The following is a 24,756-nucleotide window of genomic DNA, read 5'->3' as shown; positions in this document are numbered from 1 at the left end:
AAGAAGTACGTTGATCGGTTGGTCTCCCTAGTCCAGGTTTTATCCAAGTGGGGTGACTTCCCACGATGATTATGGTGGAGGGCGTGACTTGGCCCCCTTTGCTGATCACTGGTCTTTTTGGCTCAGCGAGAATGATTTATATGTATCAAACAAATGAATTTAATTGCGGGATGCCGGAGTTGCTATTCTTTATTCTTAAAGTGCTTGCTTAGAACTGAATACAGAGAAACGGGAAAATATGAATTTACCCTAGCTCCAATGCATCACGCCATGGTCGGCAAGCCGACTCCGCATTTGTGCAGCGCAGGGGGTACCCCGGATAAAGGGTGTCCGATTTCCGCTGCTGTCTGTTCTTACCGCGGAGCGCTGAACTTGATTTTGGCACATCAGCATTTTCTACAAATCTACTTAGTTGCTAGGGCAAACATATTACTAGTTGTTAACTTGCATAGCAACACCCAGGATCCAACGCATCGAGATCTCATCGCTTGACGGATCACTTTGATTACATTTTCTTGTAATAGTGGTATCTAAAAGGGATTAGGCATAAGGGATGTTTTTTATTTTATTTTATGTTTAATGCTTAACACTAATAGAAATAAAAATAACTTCTCTGCGGCGAATATCAGTCTTGTTTTTGATGTGCTAAAACTAGAGCCATCAGAGCGACGTTTGTAGTCGTGAATAACCAAAAATTTTTGTTGACGTGAGCACCGTGGTCCGGAGGTAAATTCTATACTCTCCGCAATGGCAATTGTTGTAAACTTCGTAGAGCATTTGTATACTAGCCGTCAATTTTTTCCAATATCCCAAGACCAAAAAAGACGAGCTTACGCTGGCAACCTGGTGCCTAAACATCGAATGGCTCTTTCTCGGCTCTAGTCCTTTTCCAGGACACGGGCACTAATTTGCTAACGTAATACATTTTATGGCATCGACAAGTTCTCAAAATTCGCCATTCGTACAGCACGTGCACTCGAGATCTTTTGGAGGATTTGAAACCGTCCTTATTACAGGTCATACATTTTTTCCCAAAATCCAAAATTATCTACTGCGAAAACAAGATATCATTGTAATCGCACGCGATCACGGCCATTTCCTCGATAATCAATTTGGGGAGCAGCACTTAAAAGACGCTATTTCACAGAGTCTTAAACAGGCATTCTTTTAGAATCGTCAAAATTATAAGTGCCCAACACTCACTAAGAATCAGAGATAACGCATTTGGCAAAATAGTCTTTGAAGCGAAAAAGTTTTGGTAGTCTAACAGAAGACTCGATTATACAGTCCTAGTTGAGACGAGAGTGGTTCACAAGAACAACAATTTAAATTTTTTGCCATTTAGAAAAAAACATGAAGTGCACTGCCAACGACCAAATATAGTAATTTTCGCTCAAATTTATTATATATGAGATAATTCTCGATGAGCAAATAAACAAAAAAAAAATTCCATTCCACAGGTGTAGAATTTTCATTCTCTTCTCACTGACCTTGGTCTCAAAAGTATACCCCAATCATAGATGGACAGGTCCATGGGTGGAAAGAGCAATCTTATGAATAAGCTATAGCATAATAAAGGAAACTAGTAACATGGGCGAAATGTTCCCGCAGTCCCACATGAGGAAGTTACTGGATGTGGATACTATCATACGGGACATGCTAGAGTCCTTTGGTGTGAAGATTGGGGCGAAGCGCGGACTCAATGCTAAAAGTAGTTGATGGGATGCCAGATGCTGGAGATCTAGCAAGGGCTATGTTCACAAACTGGCAGTTGACAAATGCAAAGAATAGGTAGATCGAAATTAATACCAAGGTGCAAAATCAACTCAACACAACTGTAAATCAAAATGAATAGATGAAACTTTTTTGAACTTTTTTATGAAAACAACAGTGTGCTGTTGGCCATAGCAGCTGAGAATGGATTTCTTTTTTACCAGTTGGTCATTACAAATACTTACGTTAACAGCCAGCTTTGCAAACGGGTAGTTTCAATGTACCCAAGCAATCCGGCAGAATGTGGAATGACACTAAGGCGACCCGTAGAAACGTGTGTCCTACTTGTAACTGACAGCCTTCGTTGGAGTCGTTTTCTAAAAGGCGTTGGCTTCGACAGTTTTAGGCAACGGCGACCACACATTCGACAAAAAGGCAGACGAGATTCACGACAGACAGATGGATAACTATGTCGACCAGAATGACGATGACAACAAGGATTTTTTAAATATGTAATATTACTTCAAAAAATGTTAGCGCCATTTAGAAGACGATGTCATAGATGCCCATTCCAACAAAGATGACCTGGTATAAATTATGTTGCCGGAGAAGATTGATAGTCGAGATAACAAGGTACTTTACCACTTCGTGGGTTTGGGCCACCTGGAGTGGAACCTTTAAAAGAGTTAAGATCGGATAACAGTTCAATGTGAAATGTTATTTTCTATTTCCTAGGTAGATTGGAAGGAGGGTAAAATTACGACATGTAGCTTCCCAGCTATTAGAAAATTTTCAATCGTCAGTTTCTTGTGACCAAAGGTGTTATATTTCAGATGGGCATTTAGTAGTTGTTTGGGTAAGGATGTGTATTTATCAAGTTAAAAAAAAACGTTTAATGTTAGCCCACATTAACGAAAGGTCAGATTTCGGAAGAATTTTATTTGTGAATTTCGGAATAGCCGTTTGTTTGGCTTCTTTTTAAACATTAAAATATTTTATTGTGTTTATATTCATTTTAAGCCTTTTAATTTAATATATTCTAAAATATAGGTTTCAGGATCCACAAAGGATCCTAAAGTTGTGTTTCAGGGACTAGAAATTTGAGTTTTTTTTAAATAGGAGCTTCTTGGTTAACGTTACCGTTGCATGGTAGGTTAAGTGAGTTAAAATGGGTACTTTATGATTACAGATCATATCACTCTAAAAAATGAAATTTCAAAATGCATTACATAAATTAAGTTGTAAGTAAGATAGATCTTTATCTAAATAAAAACAAAAGAATTTTACAAAAATATTAACTTCTTCAAAGTAAGAAAGTAAGTAACTTCTTTCGAAGTAAGAGTGCGAGTGGCAAAAAGGTTTTTAGCAAATCGATAGAAATTTACAAGACTAATATAAAAAAATGAAAATATATTTAAACATTTTTCAAAAGTATGGGCGTGCCAGTTTTGGCCGGTTGACGTAAGAGTGGGTGTGTCAACATCATTTAACAAGCTTGCGAGGCGTCCATGTCTCCGGAATCTGCATGCCTATTCTCAACTTTCTAGCTTTTATAGTTCCTGTGATTGAGTTGGCTACTGATCCTTATTAAGAATATATGTATATACTTTATATGGTCGGAAACGCGTCCTTCTGTCTGGTACATACTTTGTACGAACCTTGTATACCGTTTTTCCCTTAGTACACCCATTTTTTTAAATTGAATATATAAAATCATTTTTCAAAACTGTGGTCGTGGCCGTTTTGGATGGTTTGTGGGCGCTGAAGTGGACAACAGAATTTTTGCAAAAACGATCTGCGTCCATATTTCTGGAAGCTGCATGCTTTTGAAGTTCTTTAGACTCGACGTTCATACGGACTGACGTGGCCAAATCGAGTCCGCTATTGATCCTGATCAAGAATTTATATGGTCGGAAACGCTTCCTCCTGCCATTTACATACTTTTCAACGAATCTAGTATACACTACTATTTCCCACGCCCACAATTTTAAACATTTTTTGATTTTTAAAACATTTTTTTTTTTTGCCAATTTGGCATATCAAAGAATAATAAATTTTCTGATACGCGTTCCTACTAGTTGAGTAACGGGTATCTGGTATCTGGTAGTCGAGGAACTCGACCATAGTGTTCTCTCTTATTGATAATAAATTGTATCTATTATAAATACACAAAGTTTCGGCTTTACAAAGCAAACTTCCTTCGTTTTTTTATTTTTTTAATCAACAAAGCACAAATAACACAGATAAACAAATCCAAGATAACCTCACGCGTTCATGATGATGATGAAAAAAATATGATTATCCCCTGATCAAATCAAAGATCGCTTAGATCTTCCTTCCGCCTTTTTGTCTTTTGAATTTCGCACCTATGTACAAAGCGCTACAGAGCTCGTATCTGGCAATACTATACATAATTTGAAAGGTCTTGACATAACCTACAAAACGCTATGCATGATTAGTTTGGTTATTGCGTTCAACACTTATAGACGTGTAAGCATGGAGTTCACTAACGCCGAAATTCGCGCTATTTTTAAGTTTTCCTACGTTAAAGGCAAATCCGCTAGAGAAACGTTCCGTGAGATTAATGGTGTTTTGGGGGATGGTACTCTATCACTTCGAACCGCGGAGGAATGGTTTCGACGATTCAGAGCCGGTGAAAACGACACCATGGATAAGCCAGCCGGCGGAAGACCTGTGACGACAAATACCGATCAAATCATGGAATACATCGAGTTAGACCGGCATGTGCCATCTCGTGACATCGCCCAGGAGATGGGAGTTAGTCACCAAACCATTTTAAACCATCTGCAGAAGGCTGGATACAAAAAAAAAACTTGATGTTTGGGTGCCGCATGATTTGACGCAAAAAAATCTTCTGGACCGAATCAGCAGCGATATGCTGCTGAAACGGAACGAACTCGACCCATTCTTGAAGCGTATGGTGACTGGCGACGAAAGCCGGTGAATCGGGGATTGACGGCCAGGAAGGTTTTGCTGTTTGTTTGGTGGGATTGGAAGGGAATCATTCACTATGAGCTGCACCCATATGGCCAGACGCTTAATTCTACCATCTACTGCGAACAACTGGACCGCTTGAAGCAGGCGATCGACCAGAAGCGTCCAGAATTGGCCAACAGGAAGGGTGTAGTGTTCCACCAGGACAACGCCAGAGCAAACACTCTGTTGATGACTCGTCAGAAGCAACGGGAGCTCGGATGGGAGGTTTTATCCACCATATAGCCCGGACATAGCGCCAAGTGATTACCACCTGTTCCTGTCCATGGCGAATGCCCTTGGTGGTGTAAGGTTGAACTCAAAAGAGGCTTGTGAAAAGTGGCTGTCCGAGTTCTTCGCAAATAAGGAAGCCCCCCTCTACGAAGAAGGTTTTATGAAGTTGCCGTCTAGATGGAAACAGATTATCGAACAAAACGGCGCATATTTGAACTAAATCCGATCACTATAACACTTTTTATAAAGCATTGAATAAGAAGCAAAAAAGGCGGAAGGGAGATATTTGCCAACCTATTATTAGTATTTGCACAAATGTTGATATCAAAACATTTGTATGTTGAAGGTGTTATAATTTTATTTTGTGCCGGAAGAAACTCTATATAACAGGGCATTATAATTATTACAATAAAATAAAAGTTATCTCAAAAAGGGTTACATAACAATACTTTAAAAAATTGTATTGATTAGGAAACAAGAGCTTAGAAAGTGTTCTAGCTAAAATTAAAAAAAAAATGATGTAGATCGGGCTGTTGGGAGGATAAAATTTGTGTAATTGTTTATTGGTCCGACTGCAAAAAAAGGTTCTATAAATTGTCTTTTTAGTTTAAATAGCTCGATATCAGAAATTTAAGTTTCACTACTTTTGAAAAAAAAAACTTTATTTAATTTCGTAAATAACACATTTCCATAAGAAACAAAACCTGAGATTCTCTTTAGTTCCCAGATGCTATTGGGGAAAATTATTTTTTTTATGAGTATATCTTTTTTAGGGTTTTGCAAAAATTTACACTGCACAGAGCTATTTTAGTACACATTATAACATTAATATATACATACTTGTGTATTCGAATGCATTGATCATGATGTCCTTGTGTGGCTATCATTACATCTGCTTCATCCAATACAAAAACGATTATTTTCTTCATATCAAATAAACGAAATTTTATTCCCCAATCCAAAAGTTTTCCGGGGGTGCCAATCAAAATGTGTTCCTCAATTTTTTTACTGCGGTCAACTGGAAAGTAAAAGCAAAAAAGTTTATTAAAATATTTGTAATATGGTAAAAGAACATACCCTCTTCACCACGGACCGCAAATCTTAGCTTTATTTCCGGACAAAATTGTCCCATTCGGGCAGCCACTTCTCCAGTTTGAATTGCTAACTCGTACGTAGGGGATAAGCACAGAACCTAAACATATTTGTAATTTTTCTCATGAGCATTTTTATTAATAATTTATTTAAACTATTGCTTTAAACTATAAGACCTCCTTACACATACACCTTTATATATAAAGCAAGATTATTTTCATTTTATATCCGTTACACGTAGAGTATAAGGAAATACTAAAGTCGTTAAAAAGGGATCGTTAAGATTGTGGAAACTATAAGAACTAGATAATTGCTATCCTTACAGGATTCGTGCAATAACCCAATAAAGTATACATTTTTCATATAAGATTGTCAAATATCTCCGCCTTTTTGTCTTTTGAATTTCGCGGCTATGTACAAAGCGCTACAGAGCTCGTATCTGGCAATACTATACATAATTTGAAAGGTCTAGACATAACCTACAAAACGACGCATGATTAGTTTGGATATTGCGTTCAACAGTTATAGACGTGTAAACATGGAGTTCACTAACGCCGAAATTCGCGCTATTTTAAAGTTTTCCTTCGTTAAAGGCAAATCCGCTAGAGAAACGCTCCGTGAGATTAATGGTGTTTTGGGGGATGACGACGATTCAGAGCCGGTGAAAACGACACCATGGATAAGCCAGCCGGCGGAAGATCTGTGACGACAAATACCGATCAAATCATGGAATACATCGAGTTAGACCGGCATGTGGCATCTCGTGACATCGCCCAGGAGATGTGAGTTAGTCACCAAACCATTTTAAACCATCTGCAGAAGGCTGGATACAAAAAAAAAAAGCTTCTGGACCGAATCAACGCCTGCGATATGCTGCTGAAACGGAACGAACTCGACCCATTCTTGAAGCGGATGGTGACTGGCGGCGAAAAATGGATCACATACGACAATATCAAGCGAAAACGGTCGTGGTCGAAGGCCGGTGAATCTTCCCAAACAGTGGCCAAGCCGGGATTGACGGCCAGGAAGGTTTTGCTGTGTGTTTGGTGGGATTGGAAGGGAATCATCCACTATGAGCTGCTCCCATATGGCCAGACGCTTAATTCTACCATCTACTGCGAACAACTGGACCGCTTGAAGCAGGCGATCGACCAGAAGCGTCCAGAATTGGCCTTCCTGTTGGCCAACACTGTGTAGTGTTCCACCAGGACAACGCCAGACCAGACACTTCGTTGATGACTCGTCAGAAGCTACGGGAGCTCGGATGGGAGGTTTTATCGCGGCTTGTGAAAAGTGGCTGTCCGAGTTCTTCGCAAATAAGGAAGGGGGCTTCAACGAGGGAGGTATTATGAAGTCGCCGTCTAGATGGAAACAGATTATCGAACAAAACGGCGCATATTTGAACTAAATCCGATCACTGTAACACTTTTTATAAAGCATTGAATAAAGAGCAAAAAGCGGAAGGGAGATATTTGACAACCGATTATGTCGAAAAGATTGCGAAAAATTAAGCTTAAGCAAGCAGAATGTGTGCAATTCAGTTTAAGATAAACTGACAGCCTAAACTGACTTTTTAAAAATTGTTCGGTTTTTTTTTTACTTTGTTATTTGTCTTGCAAATTAATTATTGATTATAATAATAATTAATATTGATTATTATATAGTTATTTATACGAATACCCTTGCAGAAATGTTATATTTAAATAAATAGGGGTGTTCTGCTACGGTCAAGCAATTGTTGATCAATTTAATTTGCAATTTTTTATGACATTTAATTAGACTAGGCTGCATAGCAGCGCCGACCACGGAACGACATAATTATGTTTCACTTAACTGGCTTCTAGAAATTACGTTTACCGTGATAAAAACTTGTAACGATAGCAGCTTCAACACACAAAAGTATTGATATTAACTTTTGTGACAAAAAATGATTTCATTCTCAACGAACATTTAATATTTCTTATTTAGACACAATTTGTTAGAGCAGCGTAGATAGCATTTGGCAATGCCTTTTTAACGATTATAAGCAGTCGTCATATAGCAACGACATATAGTCTTTAACTTCATGGGTTCAAAGGCTATGACACCATAAAATATGGTTATGTATAAATGTTTCCCGCTAAACTAGCAGATTTTCCAAAAAGTGGTAAAACTAAAACTAATATTTCTCATATGAAGACAAAACAATATTTTACAAAATATTGAACTTTTGAACAAAGCTTTTCATTTAAAAATACAAGGTGTCATTCGACGAGTATTTTTAACAATAATTTAGTAGTACATTTTTTTCAATTTATTTAAATTAAAATTTATTGTGTTTATTTACATTATTGACTGTACCTCTGGCAGCTATTTTTGATAAATTTTTAATAAAGTTATGCTGAACACCTAATATTATCAAAAAAATTGAGTAAATAAATTGAGATTATTTTATATAAGATGTAAAAACCACATTTGCAAACAATTTACAACAATAAGGCTGAAGGATGTTCAGCAAAAGCTGCAACACGCGGCACCTAAGTAACAATGCATGCATCCAGTTTTACTGAACGAATCTGTTCAGACATAACTGAACGAATCAAAGTTTGAATAAAGACAGGAATCTGTTACCTACCATCCAGGCGAAAAGATTACGTGACCAGGCGGTTCAGGAATAAAGAAGTCTTGGAAAGCAACTCTAACAATCTAAAAATAAAAATATTTCCAAAAAGCGACCTAAGGTAACAAAAGATCAGGGCTCTTCCTTCTCCCTAAATTTAATAACCTTTTTGGGGGAATAGGCGATGCGTTTCACTTGCTCCAAGCACATAAAGGCAAATAAAAACAAAAAAAAGCAAATATTAAAAAAAAGATGTGACCTTATCGCCTTATGCAGCTTTATTCCATAATCCACGAAGGAAAACAGGTAATGCTGCAACACCGCAAGTTGGCGATAAGCCGCAGCGAGACTTAGGCAGTGCTGGGTGGTTGTCTGTCCATTGGCATCACGATGGTTTGCTAGGAGAAGGAGTAACGAATCTTGTACACCCTTTTACTCAACGAGTAACGGGTATAAAAACTGGTATAGACCGGGTAGGAACAAAGTATTTTTATGTTGTTGATAAGATGGTGATCGAATTAAATCACTACGTGATAATTTGTTAAAGTGAACCGACCTGGTGGCACAGAATAAACGTAGTTTGTACTACCACTAATCGTGAAAAAACGCACACATTGAAATGCATGAATTTTGAATCTATAGCAGAAACAAATCCTTCAATATTCTGTGCTTAAGTTAAATTATATATAATTTCGGAGTGATCGTCCATTGCCTTTTCCTCTTTGGGAAGAGTTGTTACACACATTCTCTCTTTTAAGATCATAAGACTTTGAAGATTCACACATCAAACACTAATCTGAAGCAGAGGGAGGAATACAACTAGGTAGTTGTAGTCAGACTGAATGCATGAAAGAAAATGCAGTTCTGCAATAAACGAGTGTCAAATAACCAGTCCAGCGGCCACAATAGATCATATGGAAATTCTACTCCAGTAATTGGCAAAGTTGATCAGTATGGCATTGACAGTTAAAATAGGGGAAATTGTAAAATATAATTCCTAGGTGGGTACGCTTGGCCCATAGAACCAATGACGGAAGAAGACTAGAGAAAGCTTTAGCCCAGTATAAAAGACCTAAGGCACACTAAGAATCGAGGAGATAGAGATTTCGTGTCCTACAGGAAACTACCAATTTCGTGTCCAAAGTGGACGATAAAGATCGCGCCCAGAGAAAAATGTGACATTTTTTCGTTTTTTTATAAATCTTGTATTTCTATAAAATTGTCGAAAAACTTTTTTATTAGTCTTGTAAATTTGTAAATGTTGAAATTTCTCGTTCGCATTTCCACTAGCTAAGTAGCGGGTATCTGATAGTCGGGGAACTTGACATTCTAACTTGTTATAAATACCAGCAAGAATAAAGTCAAAACAGTAGCACCCAAAACAAGTGTAGTGACCAAGTAATTGGAGAATCAGTTAGCGTGCCACCGCGAAATATTCATATGATCACAAATACATACATACCTATATAAAATCTATTCTTTGTTATTTTTTTGTATGTGTATAAAGCTTTTTATCTATACTATGTTGGCGCACGTATATATGTATAATGTATAATTCATGTCTAGATCTTATCGCCCAGGATTAGAGTTGGGTAAGTTTGACGGAACACAACTCCTAGATTTTCTATATATCTTCGATATATACATACATATGTATATTCTCGTGCCAGCTTCATTTCTTTTCACGATCAACATATTTTCGAAATAATGTTAACCAAAGTGTATTAGGCATGAAATACATTTTATTTTTAGCCTCTTTCAGATATTGACAAAAAGTAAACATTAAATAATTAATACTTTTATAGATAAATTTAACTCATCAGGGGCGAGTATCAACCTCAAGAGCTCTCAGAGCGACGTTTGTAGTCGTGAATAGCCAACAACTTGGACTTGATGACTGACGAACCAATTATTTTACAGGAACTTTTAATATTTATTCTCGTTACGTTGCGAGCTTACGCTGGCAACGTGATGCCTGAACATCGATTGCCTTTCCCTTTGCCCAAGTCCTTTCCAGGACAAGGGCACTTACACGCCGAAGTAACAGAATTATGTTGTTTTGAAAGCATTATTATTTAAATATTTTTTTAATTATTTTATATGTATGTATTTAAGTACCTGAGGATGATTTAAGCTAACGTTGACTCGGCTAAGCATTGCCAATACAAATGCAGCTGTTTTGCCTGTCCCAGACTGGCTTTGTGCTATCATATTTTGTGGTGGATCTGCAAGTAGAGTGGGCAACGCTGTTTCTTGAATTTTTGATGGAGTATTAAACCCCATTGCGTAAATTCCTTTTAACAGAGAAGCTTTTCTAATAAATAAAATGGCGTAAAACTTCATAAAATTTTATTCAAATAAATGTTATTCCGTTTACTTACAGGTGTAAAGCTTCAAAGGTTTTCACGGAATGTAAGGGAGAATTCGGATTTTTTTGTTGAATGTCGAGCGATAATTTTGTGTTCACCAGCCCCTTTCCCAATATTTTAATGAGAAGACTTGTTTCAGCTGGACTAAAAAGCAAAGAAAACAAGTGTTTTAAATTGTAGTGTCTTCGTTAATCATACTTAAAACTAATTCAAAACAAATGAGAAACCTATAGTCGATTTCCTCAACTGTCAGATAGCTCTTACTCAGTAAGAAGAAGGCGGGGGAAAATAAAAAGCATGACCAATACATGTCGTCCGTCTGTCCGATAGAGCGCTGTGATCCCGGGTCCAGAAAAATTCGAAAGTTGAGATTAAGCCTGCAGATTCTAATAACTCTTACGCAGTGGAATTTTATCACATGGTTGCCACGATCGACCATCAGATTCCCGTTACTAAGGTACTGGGGGTCGAACGAGATATTGCACATTTGTTTGTCATATCGATCAAAAATTCGAAAGGCGAATAAAATAAATGAAAATAAATCTACATTTTAAAATTGGCGTTTCAGTTTTAAACGTTAGAGTGGGCGTACCAAAACAATTATGGCATATAGATAGAATTTATTATTCAGAATTATATAGAATTAAAGTCGAATATGCGTTTATCTATATATCTATTCTATATCCGTATATCTATTCTTGATCAAGCCCTAGTCGAATCGTTTTGGCTCAGTCATGTCTGTATGAACGCCTTGATTCCGGAGACATTAACGAAAGACATAGGCACAAGTTTGTTGTCACGCAACACTCTAACGCCCACAATCAGCGCAAAACTTATACGCCCACACTTTTAAAAATGTTTTTTTTATTTTTTTCATTTTATTAATAATTTTGTAATTTTCTATCGATTTTCCAAAAAAACTTTTAGACACCACCACAAGCCGCCCGAAGCTGCCACTCTAATATTTTAGAAAATATTTTGAAAATTGTTCGTTTTATTATACCCGTTACTCGTAGACAAAAAGGGTATACTAGATTCGTTGATTTGTATGTAACAGGCAAAAGGAAGCTTTTCCGACAATATAAAGTATATATTTATTTATAAAAGTATAAAAGTATATTTATAAAGTAAATATTTATTTTCTTGACCAGAATCAATAGTCGATCTGGCCATGCCCGTCTGTCCGGCTGTATGAACGTCGAGATCTAAGGAACTAACGAAGCTACAGTCTTGTAAATTTCTATCGGTTTGCCAAAAAACTTGTTGCGACGACCACCCACAAACCCCCAAAGCAGCCACGGCCGCATTTTTGAAAAATGTATTGATTTTTTTTTTCATTTTTTATTAGTCTTGTAAATTTGAAAATAATTTTTTTTTTTCCCTGATTGCAACAGATATTCCAGAAAACGTAGACATTTCTCGTTTTCAATTCATATATGTATGTGTCTAAACATGTGTTTAGACATGATAAGTAGACAATCTATAAATACGTTCTATTTAAGGGCTGCAATAAACATGTCACGGGACAGCATAAGTGGCAACTACAGATAAGTACGATTGCAGTGGTCTATTGCCGAAGTGTCAAGAGATATGATCACGCGGGAGGTGACTAGCGCGGTCATAGGCTTCAAACATAGACTTAAGATAAACCTCAGCTGCATTGACCAACGCAGACTGCAGCGTCTTACAAGCGCTGCATTATATAATTAGATGATAAGAACCTATGTAAGAATGAATAAAAGGCGATGCCCTCGCAGTAGCGAGTCAGTTAGATTCAAACACCCGAATTGAACTCATTAAGTGTACGCATTAGTTTATAGTGTGAACATTTTGGTCCTTCGAGAAATTCTGTTGTTTTCCCCCACCAGTGGTAAGAAACACAGAAGAAAAAAACCAGCGCTTCAAAGTAAAAAGAGCAAGGTTATTCGAGTGATTCTGTTGTTTCCCCCACCAGTGGTAAGAAACACAGAATAAAAGACCACGCCTTAAAGTACTAGGACTATAAGGTGAAACATTGTGTTCTTGCTTTTCCTTGGCTGATCAATCAGCTGTGAGTCGAGGCACAGCTAGGTCAACTGGGCGACCAATCAATACAAGCAGAAAGCACAAAAAAGTCACAGTGATTGTTTTCCCAACATGTTGTCGGAAAGATCTGTGAAATTGATGCAAGACCAAGGAGAGTTGCAGAACAAAATACTGCAAGCAATCAAGGAAAAGGCATCTATAAAAGCAATAGAAGCATTGGTAGTTCGATTTACTACTAACAACAATGCGCTGGTAAAATTGGAAGTTGGCGATCATCAATATTTTAATGATATAATATTTATTAAAACTATGGATGCTGTCAAGGCCTACAAGGAGTCGCAATTAAAGGTAGAAACACTTGAAGAAATAAATATACCAAGTGGATCAAAATTATCTGATAGCGCATCAGCTCGGAGCTCCAGTCCAGTTGATAATCTGGTTCAACTGGTGGATAGAAGAGCGGACAGGGTGAGGCAACAGATGAGCCTAATCTACGAAACCCTGGATAGTTCAAGTGAGATTGAACTAGTCAAGCAGCTGGCAATGCTGAAAAGTCATTGGTCCAACGTGACGGACACACTGAAACTGCTTGAAAACAAGTATGACAGAACTGTCTTTGATCAAGATGAGGCAGACATTCTGCAATCTGAAGTTGCCGCACTAGAGATGGTACTTCAAATGAAGTTGGAACAGTTCAAAAGTTCCAACTGCGACGTGCCAGAACTCCCAAAAGTGGACCTTCCAACGTTCAATGGAAATGCGAAGGAATGGCCAACATTTTACGAGGTGTTCTCTGAACTAATAGACAGCAGGAAGGAGCTCAGCAACACAAGGAAGCTGGGATATTTAAGAGCCTGCTTAGCCATTTGATAACGGGATCAGCAGCTAGCTATGCAGCAGCGTGGGAGCTTATCTGCAAACGCTATGAGAATAGCAGAAAAATATTCTCCCAACACTTTAACAAATTAATGGAATTGGAGTGCTTGCTGCCCCATGATGAGAAAAATTTAGGGAAGTTTTTGGATACTGCGACCGAGAGCATATTCATCATAAAGCAAAAAGGAAAAATAGGAAGCTCTGCTGACGTAATTTTAGCAGAAATTCTGCTGCGGAAATTTTCGCCAGAAGCCTTGCAGCTGTATGAACAGCATGTAAAAAAGGCAAGAGCTATACAGTCCTTACAAGATGTACTGGAGTTTATTGAGCAACAATACAACTCAGTAAATGCCATTACCAAAAATACCGCTCAGCTTGCTACAAGAAAAGTGCAAGTTAGATCGTGTGCGTTTTGCTCTAAGGATGGCCACGATATGATAAAGTGTCTCAAATTCAGAGCACAATCAATCGAAAAAAGAAAAGAATTCGTTCAAAAGAACAATATGTGCTTTAGATGCTTTGGAAAGCATAATGCTATCGACTGCAGATAGGAAATTACATGCAATCGATGCTCCAAAAGACACAACAGCCTTCTGCATGAAGACACAAAACGCAGTATCAACAGCAATAGCCTTAAGCAAGGCCAAGACACACTATTGGCTACAGCTGTTGTTTTAGTGAAAAACAAAGCTGGAGGTTACAACGAGTTGAGGTCGCTTATTGACGTTGGATCCCAGAAGACGCTGATTTCAAGGAAGCAGCACAAATATTAAGGATTCCCAGACTACTCAACTGTTAAAAAATAGTGTCCACCTAACGATCAAACCAAAAATTCCAAGCAGCTTCAAAGCATCAACGGAAGCATTGGTTTTACCAACACTCCATAGAGCCCTTCCCAGCAAAAAGTTTGATATTGATATCAACAAAGAGTGGAAGGGCTACAGGCTAGCAGAATTGACATAGTGATAGGTGTGGATCTATTTCCCCTGATTATTATGGAGAAAATAAAAACCGTAAATGGAATTTTGGGACAAAAAACGAAATTTGGATGGATTGTCTCCGGAAATATAACTCGAGCAGCAAAGCAAAAAATGATAAGTGCCACTACAACAATAAATCTAAAGGACCTGAAACGCTTTTGGGAATTGGAAGATGAAACCAATGAGACGATTACAGACAATGCAGAATGCGAAAGAAAATTCCAAGAAACAACTGTCATCAACGAGGAAGGCAGATTTGTGGTTTCAATTCCATTCCCCCAAGAGGCAAAGCTTGGGGACTCTCTCAAACAGGCAATGGCAAGGCTTATTCAAATGGAAAAGAAGTTTCAAAGAAACCCAAAGAACTGGGCTGCATACAACGAATTCATGATATACCTTAAGATGGGACATATGGAATCTGTAAAGACAACGGGTCAAGGTAAATACTATTTACCCCATCAAGCAATCATCAGGCCTGGAAGCTTAACTACGAAGTTACGAGTAGTTTTTGACGCATCCGCAAAGACGACAAATGGACTAAGCCTAAATGACGTTATTATAGCTGGCCCTAAGATTCAAAAGGATATATTCGATATTCTAATTAAATGGCGCAAGTGGCAATATGTTATGGTAGCTGACATTGAAAAAATGTATTGCCAAATAAAGGTTGCTGAGAAAAACCAAGAATACCAATATATCCTATGGAGAGATGATCCAAAATTGCCGATCAGTGAGTTTAAGTTAACAACCGTAACTTATGGCACCTCGGCAGCACCTTTCTTAGCAGTCCGATGTCTACGAGAGTTGACAGATCGCTTTTGCCAAGAGGATAGCGTCTTAGCAAGAACAATAAGAGACGACTTTTATATGGATGACCTCATAACTGGTGGAGACACAGTCAACGAGTGCTATGAACTTTAAAGGAAATTGAGACAAGTGATGGAGAAGGCCGGCATGCATCTGCGAAAATGGGTTGCAAATGACGAACGTATTTTAGCCGACATTCAGGACGACGGTGCTACGGAGAAAATCTGCATTGAGGAGAATGAATCGATCAAAACCTTAGGACTTCAATGGGATCCGAAGAAGGATACATTTACGTTTTCGGCAGAAAAACCAATGCTAACACGCATAACAAAGCGGTTAGTGTTATCACAGTTGTCCAGAATTTTCGACCCACTAGGATGGTTGGCACCTGTAACGATTCAAGGCAAATGTTTCATTCAGGAACTGTGGAAGTTACCGATGACTTGGGACGTTGAATTGGAATCCAACTTAGCAAACTGGTGGTTGGAATATGCTAAAGGACTATCAGATTTAGAAGAAATTAGCATTTCACGCTGGACTGGATGCTCCAAAGGTATTATGGAGCTATATGGATTCTGCGATGCATCAGAGAAAGCATATGCAGCGGCTGTGTATACAAAAGTAGGCGGCAGAGTCACCTTACTAGCAAAACTTTGCAAAAAGCAAAGTTAATCCTATAAAAAACAGGAAAACAATTCCAAAGTTGGAATTATGTGCTGCGCATTTACTAGCTAAGACCATCTTTTATCGAAGAGTAAGTTACAGGCGCTAAATCCTTTTTTGGATAGTGATGGCGTACTTCGAGTTGGTGGACGACTACAAAACGCAATGATACCGTATAATGTAAAACATCCAATTATACTGGATAAGTCACATTTAACTTGGTTAATTGTAAAGGATTCTCATAAAGAAACTCTGCATGGCGGAATTAACATTATGAGAACTTATATTCAGAGGGAGTTCTGGATATTTGGCATACAAAATTCCTTAAAGAAATATTTAAGGGAATGTATTGTATGCATACGATACAAGCAAGAGATGTCCAGTCAACTGATGGGAAATTTACCAGTTTATCGAGTAACGGCTGATTACTCGTTTCAAAATACTGGAATCGACTACGCCGGACCGTTCCAGATTCGCTGCTCAAGGGGAAGAGGTCAAAAAACGTATAAAGGATACATTTGTGTATTTGTTTGTATGGCAACAAAAGCGATACATCTGGAAGCTGTTAGCGACCTTTCATCAGACAAATTCCTGGAGGCTCTTCGACGGTTCTTTGCAAGACGAGGCAAGAGTGAGAACATATACTCAGATAATGGAACAAACTTTGTAGGAGCTTCAAGAGTGTTGGACAAAGAATTTGTAGCTGCCATTAAAAACAATAATGAGTTAGCACCTACACTAGAAAAAGAAGGCATCAAGTGGCACTTTATTCCCCCGGGAAGCCCCCACATGGGAGGTTTATGGGAAGCCGGTGTAAAATCAGTGAAGCATCACCTTAAACGAGTTATTGGTGAAAACAGCTTTACATATAAAGAATTTGCATCGCTGCTATGTCAAATCGAAGCAGTGCTAAACTCGCGCCCATTAGTCACTGTAAGGAGCGAAAACGATGGTGAGGACATATTAACGCCGGGTCATTTTCTGGTGGGAAGACCTCTAATTGGAGCTCCTGAACCTTTTGACGAAAGTAAGACAATCAGCTCTTTAGATAGATGGAAGCTTATTCAACGCATCAGAGGTGATTTTTGGAATAAATGGAAAGAGGAGTATCTGGTGTCATTGCAACAGCGAACCAAATGGCGGCAAGTAAAGCCCAATCTGAAGGAGGGACAGCTGGTTCTTATAAAACATGAGAATACTCACCCTGCAAGATGGCCAATGGGAAGAATCATTAGTACGACTACTACAAGACAAGATGATAAAGTCCGGGTAGTCACTGTCAAAACAAACGAGGGGGAAGTAAAAAGATCGCTAAATAAGATCTGTCAACTTCCTGTTAGCGAAGCAAAACCAGCTGGAGCTGCAACGCCATCTATAACGGAGTCAATGCAGCTACGCAAGGACAAGAAGCTTAGGCAGCGAGTTCCAAAAGACAAAAGGAATGGCACTGGAAGCATAGCTACTTTGCTATGCTGTTTATTGATATTGCAAGGTACAACTGCGACAGAAAATTCGGAACCTCGAAAACAGGCCAAAGAACTACGACATCGACGCAAAAGCTGCAGTTATGGTGAACAAAATTGGTAAAATTGAAGTCGCTACATCCAGTTGGCAATTATTGTTTTATTATGACATGCAAGCCTATTTTGATGTCATAAAACAATCAGAGGACTTCCTGGAAAAATCCCGCTTGGTTTGCGAAAAAATGGGAGACTTCAAGGACTACTGCGATTTCTTCAGCACGACAATACGGACAAAAATTGACAACATAAAAGAAAAAGACAAAATACTACGGCACCGTACCAACCGAAAGAAAAGGTTTATACTGTTCTTTGATATCTGAAATGCAAATAGAATACAGGAAAATATGCAAACGATCATAAGAAACGAAAAACATCTAATGGAATATGTTGACAATCAGACCTCGGTCATCAATGCCACGGAAGAATTAGTAAGAGCAACTACGATAGAAGCAAACCGGAATTTGGGAAAACTGACCCAACAAGTCAATATTATTGCAGAAACCATGAAGGAGCACTTTATGGTATATAAGGAGTCAATTAAATTCCTTATGTTATCAAATCAAGTGCGAAACTGGATTGAAGAGGCAGAAAGCCTACAAGCAACAGCGATCTCAATGATAACGGACATTAGTGAAGGAAGAATTCATCCTACACTAATTGCGCCTAACAAAATGCTGGAGGAGCTCGAAAAAGTTAAGAAAAAATTAGGACGAAAACAAATGCTACCGGGTGGAAATTCAGTTATACAATTACCACTGATCTATAATCTGATGAAGGCACAAGCTATGTTGAAGGGTAATGTCCTATTCATTGAAGCAAAATTGCCGATATACAACAATCAGGAAACGGATCTCTTTGAAGTAATCCCAATACCACTGTGGACAAACGGAACAAAGCTTATTCCGAAATTGAATTGTAAATATTTTGCGTTTATTACAGACATAAACGCATATCACCTAATGTCTGAAATGGAAATTAACCAATGCAGACAAGAGGATTCGACAACATGGCTTTGCGAAAGTAATTGGGCATGGAAAAACGCGGAAGATCACTCTTGCGAAATATCTCCATTGAAACCAAGCAAGGCACACTCATGCGAAATGATGGAATTCCAAGGCAATTCGTTCATCAAAGAGATAAGTGGATCCAACCGTTGGCTATTTAGACTGTTTCGGAATACAACAGCTAATAATATATATAATATAAGATGCAACGAACAGCATCGTTATAGGACTGCCCAATCAAGGCATTATACAACTACTTGCAGGATGCACAGCAATATTAGGGGATACAACAATAATTACTCCTCAAAAAGTAAATAGATGACAAGGAGACATGGAACGTGGTCCCGCTGAAGCACTTGATTGTCAACAACACTAATGAACTGCAAAATCTTCAAATGCGCATCAAGACTCTGAAAAATAACAAAGTACACATTGATGACTTGATTTTCCACACGGCAAGCGTACACTCGGCCCTAGCGTTGACAACGATTATTATAATTATAATGGTCATTTATATCCGGAGGCAACACATAAATGAGAGACAACTGGCCGAAGTTTTAAGTCATACTGTGTTTATATCTCCGGTATAAGTAATAACTTTTATCTTTCTACCACAATCCAGGAGGACTAGAGCCCCGAGCTCGCAGCTATGATAGTTTTTTTCTGGATCGGATGTAGCTAGACATAAATAGCCATTGGTATCAGCTGGTCCATCTTTCAATATAGCAATAACCCTCTATCTCGTCAGATACGAGAATGCCTGTCCCTGATATAATGGAATATCCTAGAATGATCCTTAAAAAAAAACCGTTGGTATTTCAAAATGTCTTACATCGGTAACTTTCTTGACTTTTGTCACATTCTGATGATTTTAACTTTCCCAGGACAAATGTGCGTGTATTGTATACTTCTTGCACTGCTCATATAGCATGTAGCTTTCAATAAGAATAACTTTAATGTAGTGAATCATGTCGGCTTTCTGTACTTTATTTGTAGTTTTTTAATCCATAATTTTCTCCATTTCAAACGCTGCAAGTTTTATACTTTCGGATGCGATCTATATCTATTGTTGAGTTAGTTGAGTTGAGTTAGCTATTGTTGAGTTACAAGGACGAAAAGTATTGAAATAGTTTTGCTTCCTGCAGACGCTCTCCGATGGTCCGATCTTGAAAATTTTGTTTGTTCTTCCCACAAAATGTATGATTTGTGTCTTTGCCCGACCAAAGAAAAAGACAGGATTGCAGACTTATGTAAGCTTTATAAAAGGGATTCTTGATACTTAATACCATAATACCATAATAATAGCATAAAAGTTTCTTGGGGTTACTTCAAAAATATTTTTTTAGTGGTATATGTATTATCTGTTCTTGCAAGATTGCAGATCATTAATGACATTTAATGTCCTTTGGTTTAATTATACTTTACGCTAGGTGGTTTAAATAGTATTTTATTAAAAATATGTATTTTATAGTATTTTAAAAACATTTCAGTTTTAGTGAGATATCTGGATATGTCTACTTGGTTTGTGGAATACTTTATAAATTCTATTTGTCTATTTCAATACTTTTTCATTACTTTTTGATGCAGTATGTTCACTTTATGATAACATAATATTTAAAAAAGGACTCAATACAAATATGAACATTTGGTTGCCCAAACAATTGCAAATAATTCTTTTTCTATTGAATTGTAATTCGTGGTCGTATAAAGTTCAGCTTGAAAGCTAATTGGTTAATTATCTTATGATAATACATAGTACATAATACATATGGCGAAATTGTAGCGTTAGTGGTAACTTAAAATGTTTTTGTAAAGTTTTGTATAATGCCTAGTTGTAGCATCTCCTCAATTTGCTTGTTGACTTCTGCTACATAAGCGAAGGGATATGAATAGGGTCTTTAATATACTGAGTTCTCGTAAACGGTCTTTATTTCGTGACTTATGATGCTTGTAAAAGTTAGGCTTTTTTTATCAGAATACTTGATAACTTTAAATTCTTTCAATAATTATGTCAGTTTATACTTTTTTGTTTAAGTGGTCTAGTCGGTATGTGCGGTCTGAGTTAATGTCATTGTTTAATGCGTAGTTTATTTCAGCTGTAAAATGGTTTTCTTGCATAATTGCTTCAAAATTTCTTGATGGACTTCTATCACATAGGTCAAGATCTTTGTGAAGGAATGTTTTTCCACTGATAACTGTTTCTTTTCTTAGTCTATAAAACCATCATAAAATGGTGAAAACGAATGAATATAGACCTTCGGCGATTGATGGAATAGTTCATTGGCTGAGAGATTTACAAATTTATTTAATTTTGAATAGCCTTTCATACTTCGGACAAATATTTGTTTATCGTGAACTTGAAGATTGAAAAATCATTCTGTCGGTCAATGTTCATGGTTGTTTAATAATGAAAATAAGCATATTTAAATTGCAACTGGATCAACTGAGGCAAATATCCAAGTTGAATGAATTAAAAGAAGTCTTGCAGCTATGATAGCTAAAATGATCGAACCTGAAATAGGATTACACTAGGTTCCAGTGATAGATAAAGTAGAAAATATATTAAATGACACACAATACCGCATAATTCCAATCAAAATTTTATTTGGTATAGAACAAAAAGAACAAATAGTTGACGAGTTAAAAAATAATTTAGAGGAGTTAGACAATGCACCAGAAGAAAAGAATTTAATAAAATATAGAACGTCAGTCAGTTTGTGAAAAGCACAAGTATACAACAAAAGGCAATATGACAAAACAGCAAAAAGGCAAAATAATTTCGATAGCACGGTAGGATTTTCAAGAAAATTAATTTCTTAAAACAAAGGAGCATATGTGAATTAAAAGTTATAAAACGTAATAGGTTCGTATTGAGATTACTATGAAAATAATAGTTAAGGAACCAAATGGTGGCCGAGTTGTAATAGGACATTTGTATTAGGTCCCACTGTTTTATACATGACATAATAGAAACGTATGAGATCCACTGTAAAGTAGAATAAAAAGCAATGGAGTAATAAGCAAATATCTCCGTTAATATTAAGGACAACATTGTGATCCCGACATTAAACAATATGTGAAGTTAAATATCTAATGATATTATAAAAAAATTTAGTCTATTAAAAATCATAGAATTTGATGGAGCAGTAGTTTTTAAGTTGTATTGTTAAAATTAAGTTAGAATACATACTGAAATTATATTAAGATGAAATTTAAGCAAACATGAAATGTAAACAACTCGTAAAAAGCTTATCAGTTAGAGCAAAACCCACTCGGCTATGCGCTAGCTTGAGCGCAACTTTGGCTACGCCCGCGCAATAAATTTGGACAACTAACTTTTCTGGTCTTCTTCTTCAATTCGCAGTGGAAATTCCCCATCTATCCCGCTAGTCGCCAGCCCCTATTTTTTAAGCAATTTTCTTCGGGTAACCCTCCCGGATATTCAGGATTTTTTATCTTAAGCTCGCAGGTCATAAGAACTGCCATACACTGCTGTATATAGGTCCAACTGTATTACCGAGTTAAGGAATATATTACGATATATTTATGCATTTATTTTTGACTTTGGAAGCTATTTGCGCATTTTACCCGATTAATTCACTCCGAGTGGGTATTGCTATTTTTTTTTTAAATTACTTCGCTTTGTCCTAACACCACTTGCAACTTCAGAGTTAGGCGCCTTTTGCAATGCAAGCAAGATTCCATATGCTCCCTGAGTTTACATCGGACAAAAATAAGAGATGCTTATATGTTACGTGTTATATCTTAAGTAAATGATTGTACCTTGGAAAACGCTAACAACTCCGATGATAGAAAGCTCACCAGCGCTTTTATAATAAAAATAGAGCCACAGATCAGAGAAAATAAAATGCGTAATGGCTTATGCTTTTTGAAGAGAAGTATAAACCAACGAAAGCGAATAGCATATACTCCCAATGCAAATCTGTTATGTTGCACACACCGTGCTCTCTTAAATACTGTTTTATTTATTGTTTCCAAAATTTTTGCTTTGTGTTGCGTTAGTTTGCATTACTTAATTTTTCTAAGTCCCATACTTTAATAAAATTTCGTTAAGAGCACAGGACGAAACACATTTTTTTAATTTGCACGTGAAAGAGAACAAATCCTATGCGGAATCACCCGAATTGTGTGAAGAAGCCAGAGTGCAGAATATTGCGTTTGCAAAAACGTAAGAAAAGACATCCTGTTAATGTATGGCAAGAGTCTAAGTACAATATATGGGTGTTATAAGGTAAGCGTCGGAAATCTGGAGTTTATTGATTGTATGATAAACAATATAATTTGTAAATAACTTTTTATCAGGATAAAGACTCAAAGCGTACATTGACCAATAGGGTCATTAGACATGGAACTATTTTCAAGAAATTCAGATGCATCACGAAAGTAGCATGGGAGAAAGTAGAGCAAACTAATTTGGAAAATGTAGTCTTATTACTACATGAAATTATCAATATGAGAGGATACCCTAAACAATATTGTTTGTTTTAATTAATTTATTATTTATTATAATTTACTTATTGTTTTATATTTATATTTATTATAATTTAAATGACTTAAATTCGATAAACATATCATGACTTTTATAAATATTTTTAATTTTTTTTTAGAAAACCAAAAAGAATTTTTGTTTCTTGAAACATTGTTATGTTGAATATGTCCAACAATACGTTATAATTATTTTTTCATCAATATGTTGTTATGAATTTGAGCTTAAATCACAATGTGTAGCAATTTCTCTACCGGCGCTCGGCTCGGCCGGTACAGGCGTGCAATAAACGTACGCCTGACACTGGCAAAGGTTTTCCGGTACGCTCTAGTAAAAATATAGCTGTTTAAGAACGTGGAAAAGGTAAACAAATAAGTTTTTCCAAATAATTTAATAATTTAAAGGCATTGTCTAAATTTATGCGGATAGTTGCGTATCAATTATTTAGGTAATTTGATTCATATCTTAAAATATTTAATCATTTAAATTAGCACTGGTTGAACTAAGCTGCGACCAACTGTTATCCGGATGTGTTCCGATTATAATTTACAGTATAAGTAGTAAGTAATGCTTATAGAGCTAATTATATTTTTAACAAAACTTACTCAGCGACATCGAATTCGGTTTCCTCGCCTGATTTAGAAACTCGTAAATCATAATCCGAACACTTTTTTCTGTGGCTATTACCAGTATCAGATTCTATATTAAGTTTGTCGACCTAAGTTAAAAATATAGATGATAAATATTTACAAACGATTATTTCAAAACCCAAATACCAGCTTAGAAACCTCCTGGTCTTCTGCTTTTTTAGCCCAGTCACCCATACTTATAAAGTTAATCAGAATTAAGAAATTAAGTTTATTTCTAAAGTCAGAGCTACCAAACGGTCTTTCCTAAAAATGGTTAGCCATGATTCGTTAAATAATAGCCTATTTCCACCTAGCTTCTTCTGCTGTGTACATACTTTGTTGTATTATATTATACCAAATTCCTACATTTCTTTTGACACGTTTTAACATCCAAAAACAATACCAATATTTTTCCCATGCAACATAATTTTCTCCTAAGCAATAGTCTAGACGAAATTGGAAAATGTATCCAGATATAATTTAAACGAAAGCTTCCATTAATAAAAGTAAAATATAATTTACGATAGTTTCCAAACATAATTTTCCAATTTGCTTAAATTATGAATTATTTCAAAAATAAGTATAAAAATAAATAAATATATTAAATAATTTTAAATATTAAATAAGAATTATTTATTGGCCAAAAGGCAAAATATTACCTTTATAGAAACTTTACAGTGTTCATGTTATGTTCCAGAATTCACTTTTAGAAGATTCGCAATAAGCGCGTGGTGGACGTTT

The 24,756-nt window shown here is 36.7% G+C and overlaps 1 protein-coding gene across 10 annotated transcripts in view; it reads right to left on the bottom strand.

Annotated features, from left to right (window-relative positions):
- The window catches only part of LOC6544880 (DEAD-box helicase Dbp80), an 83,787-nt gene extending 59,451 nt beyond the window's left edge, over nucleotides 1–24,336 (bottom strand). For 6 of the 10 annotated variants that reach the window (XM_001973804.3, XM_026976432.1, XM_026976431.1 and 3 more), the window contains exons 1-6: nucleotides 24,163–24,336; nucleotides 23,992–24,104; nucleotides 11,014–11,145; nucleotides 10,751–10,946; nucleotides 6,019–6,133; nucleotides 5,782–5,959 (exon numbers count right to left, since the gene is read on the bottom strand). In XM_001973804.3, coding sequence (XP_001973840.2) covers nucleotides 5,782–5,959; nucleotides 6,019–6,133; nucleotides 10,751–10,946; nucleotides 11,014–11,145; nucleotides 23,992–24,104; nucleotides 24,163–24,210 — 782 coding nt within the window. In that variant the 5' untranslated portion in view covers nucleotides 24,211–24,336. Of the gene's footprint in view, nucleotides 1–5,281; nucleotides 5,514–5,781; nucleotides 5,960–6,018; nucleotides 6,134–10,750; nucleotides 10,947–11,013; nucleotides 11,146–23,991; nucleotides 24,105–24,162 lie in introns of those variants that run through there. The other 4 variants (XM_026976435.1, XM_026976433.1, XM_026976439.1 and 1 more) reach the window with 4 other exon arrangements.
- Nucleotides 24,337–24,756: the final 420 nt, after the last annotated feature.

The sequence above is a fragment of the Drosophila erecta genome, unplaced genomic scaffold (assembly GCF_003286155.1).
Source record: "Drosophila erecta strain 14021-0224.00,06,07 unplaced genomic scaffold, DereRS2 tig00000021-arrow-pilon, whole genome shotgun sequence".
NCBI classification, from domain to species: Eukaryota; Metazoa; Arthropoda; class Insecta; order Diptera; family Drosophilidae; genus Drosophila; species Drosophila erecta.
Note: the sequence above shows the minus strand (reverse complement) of the source record. Positions and strands in the feature narration are given on the sequence as shown.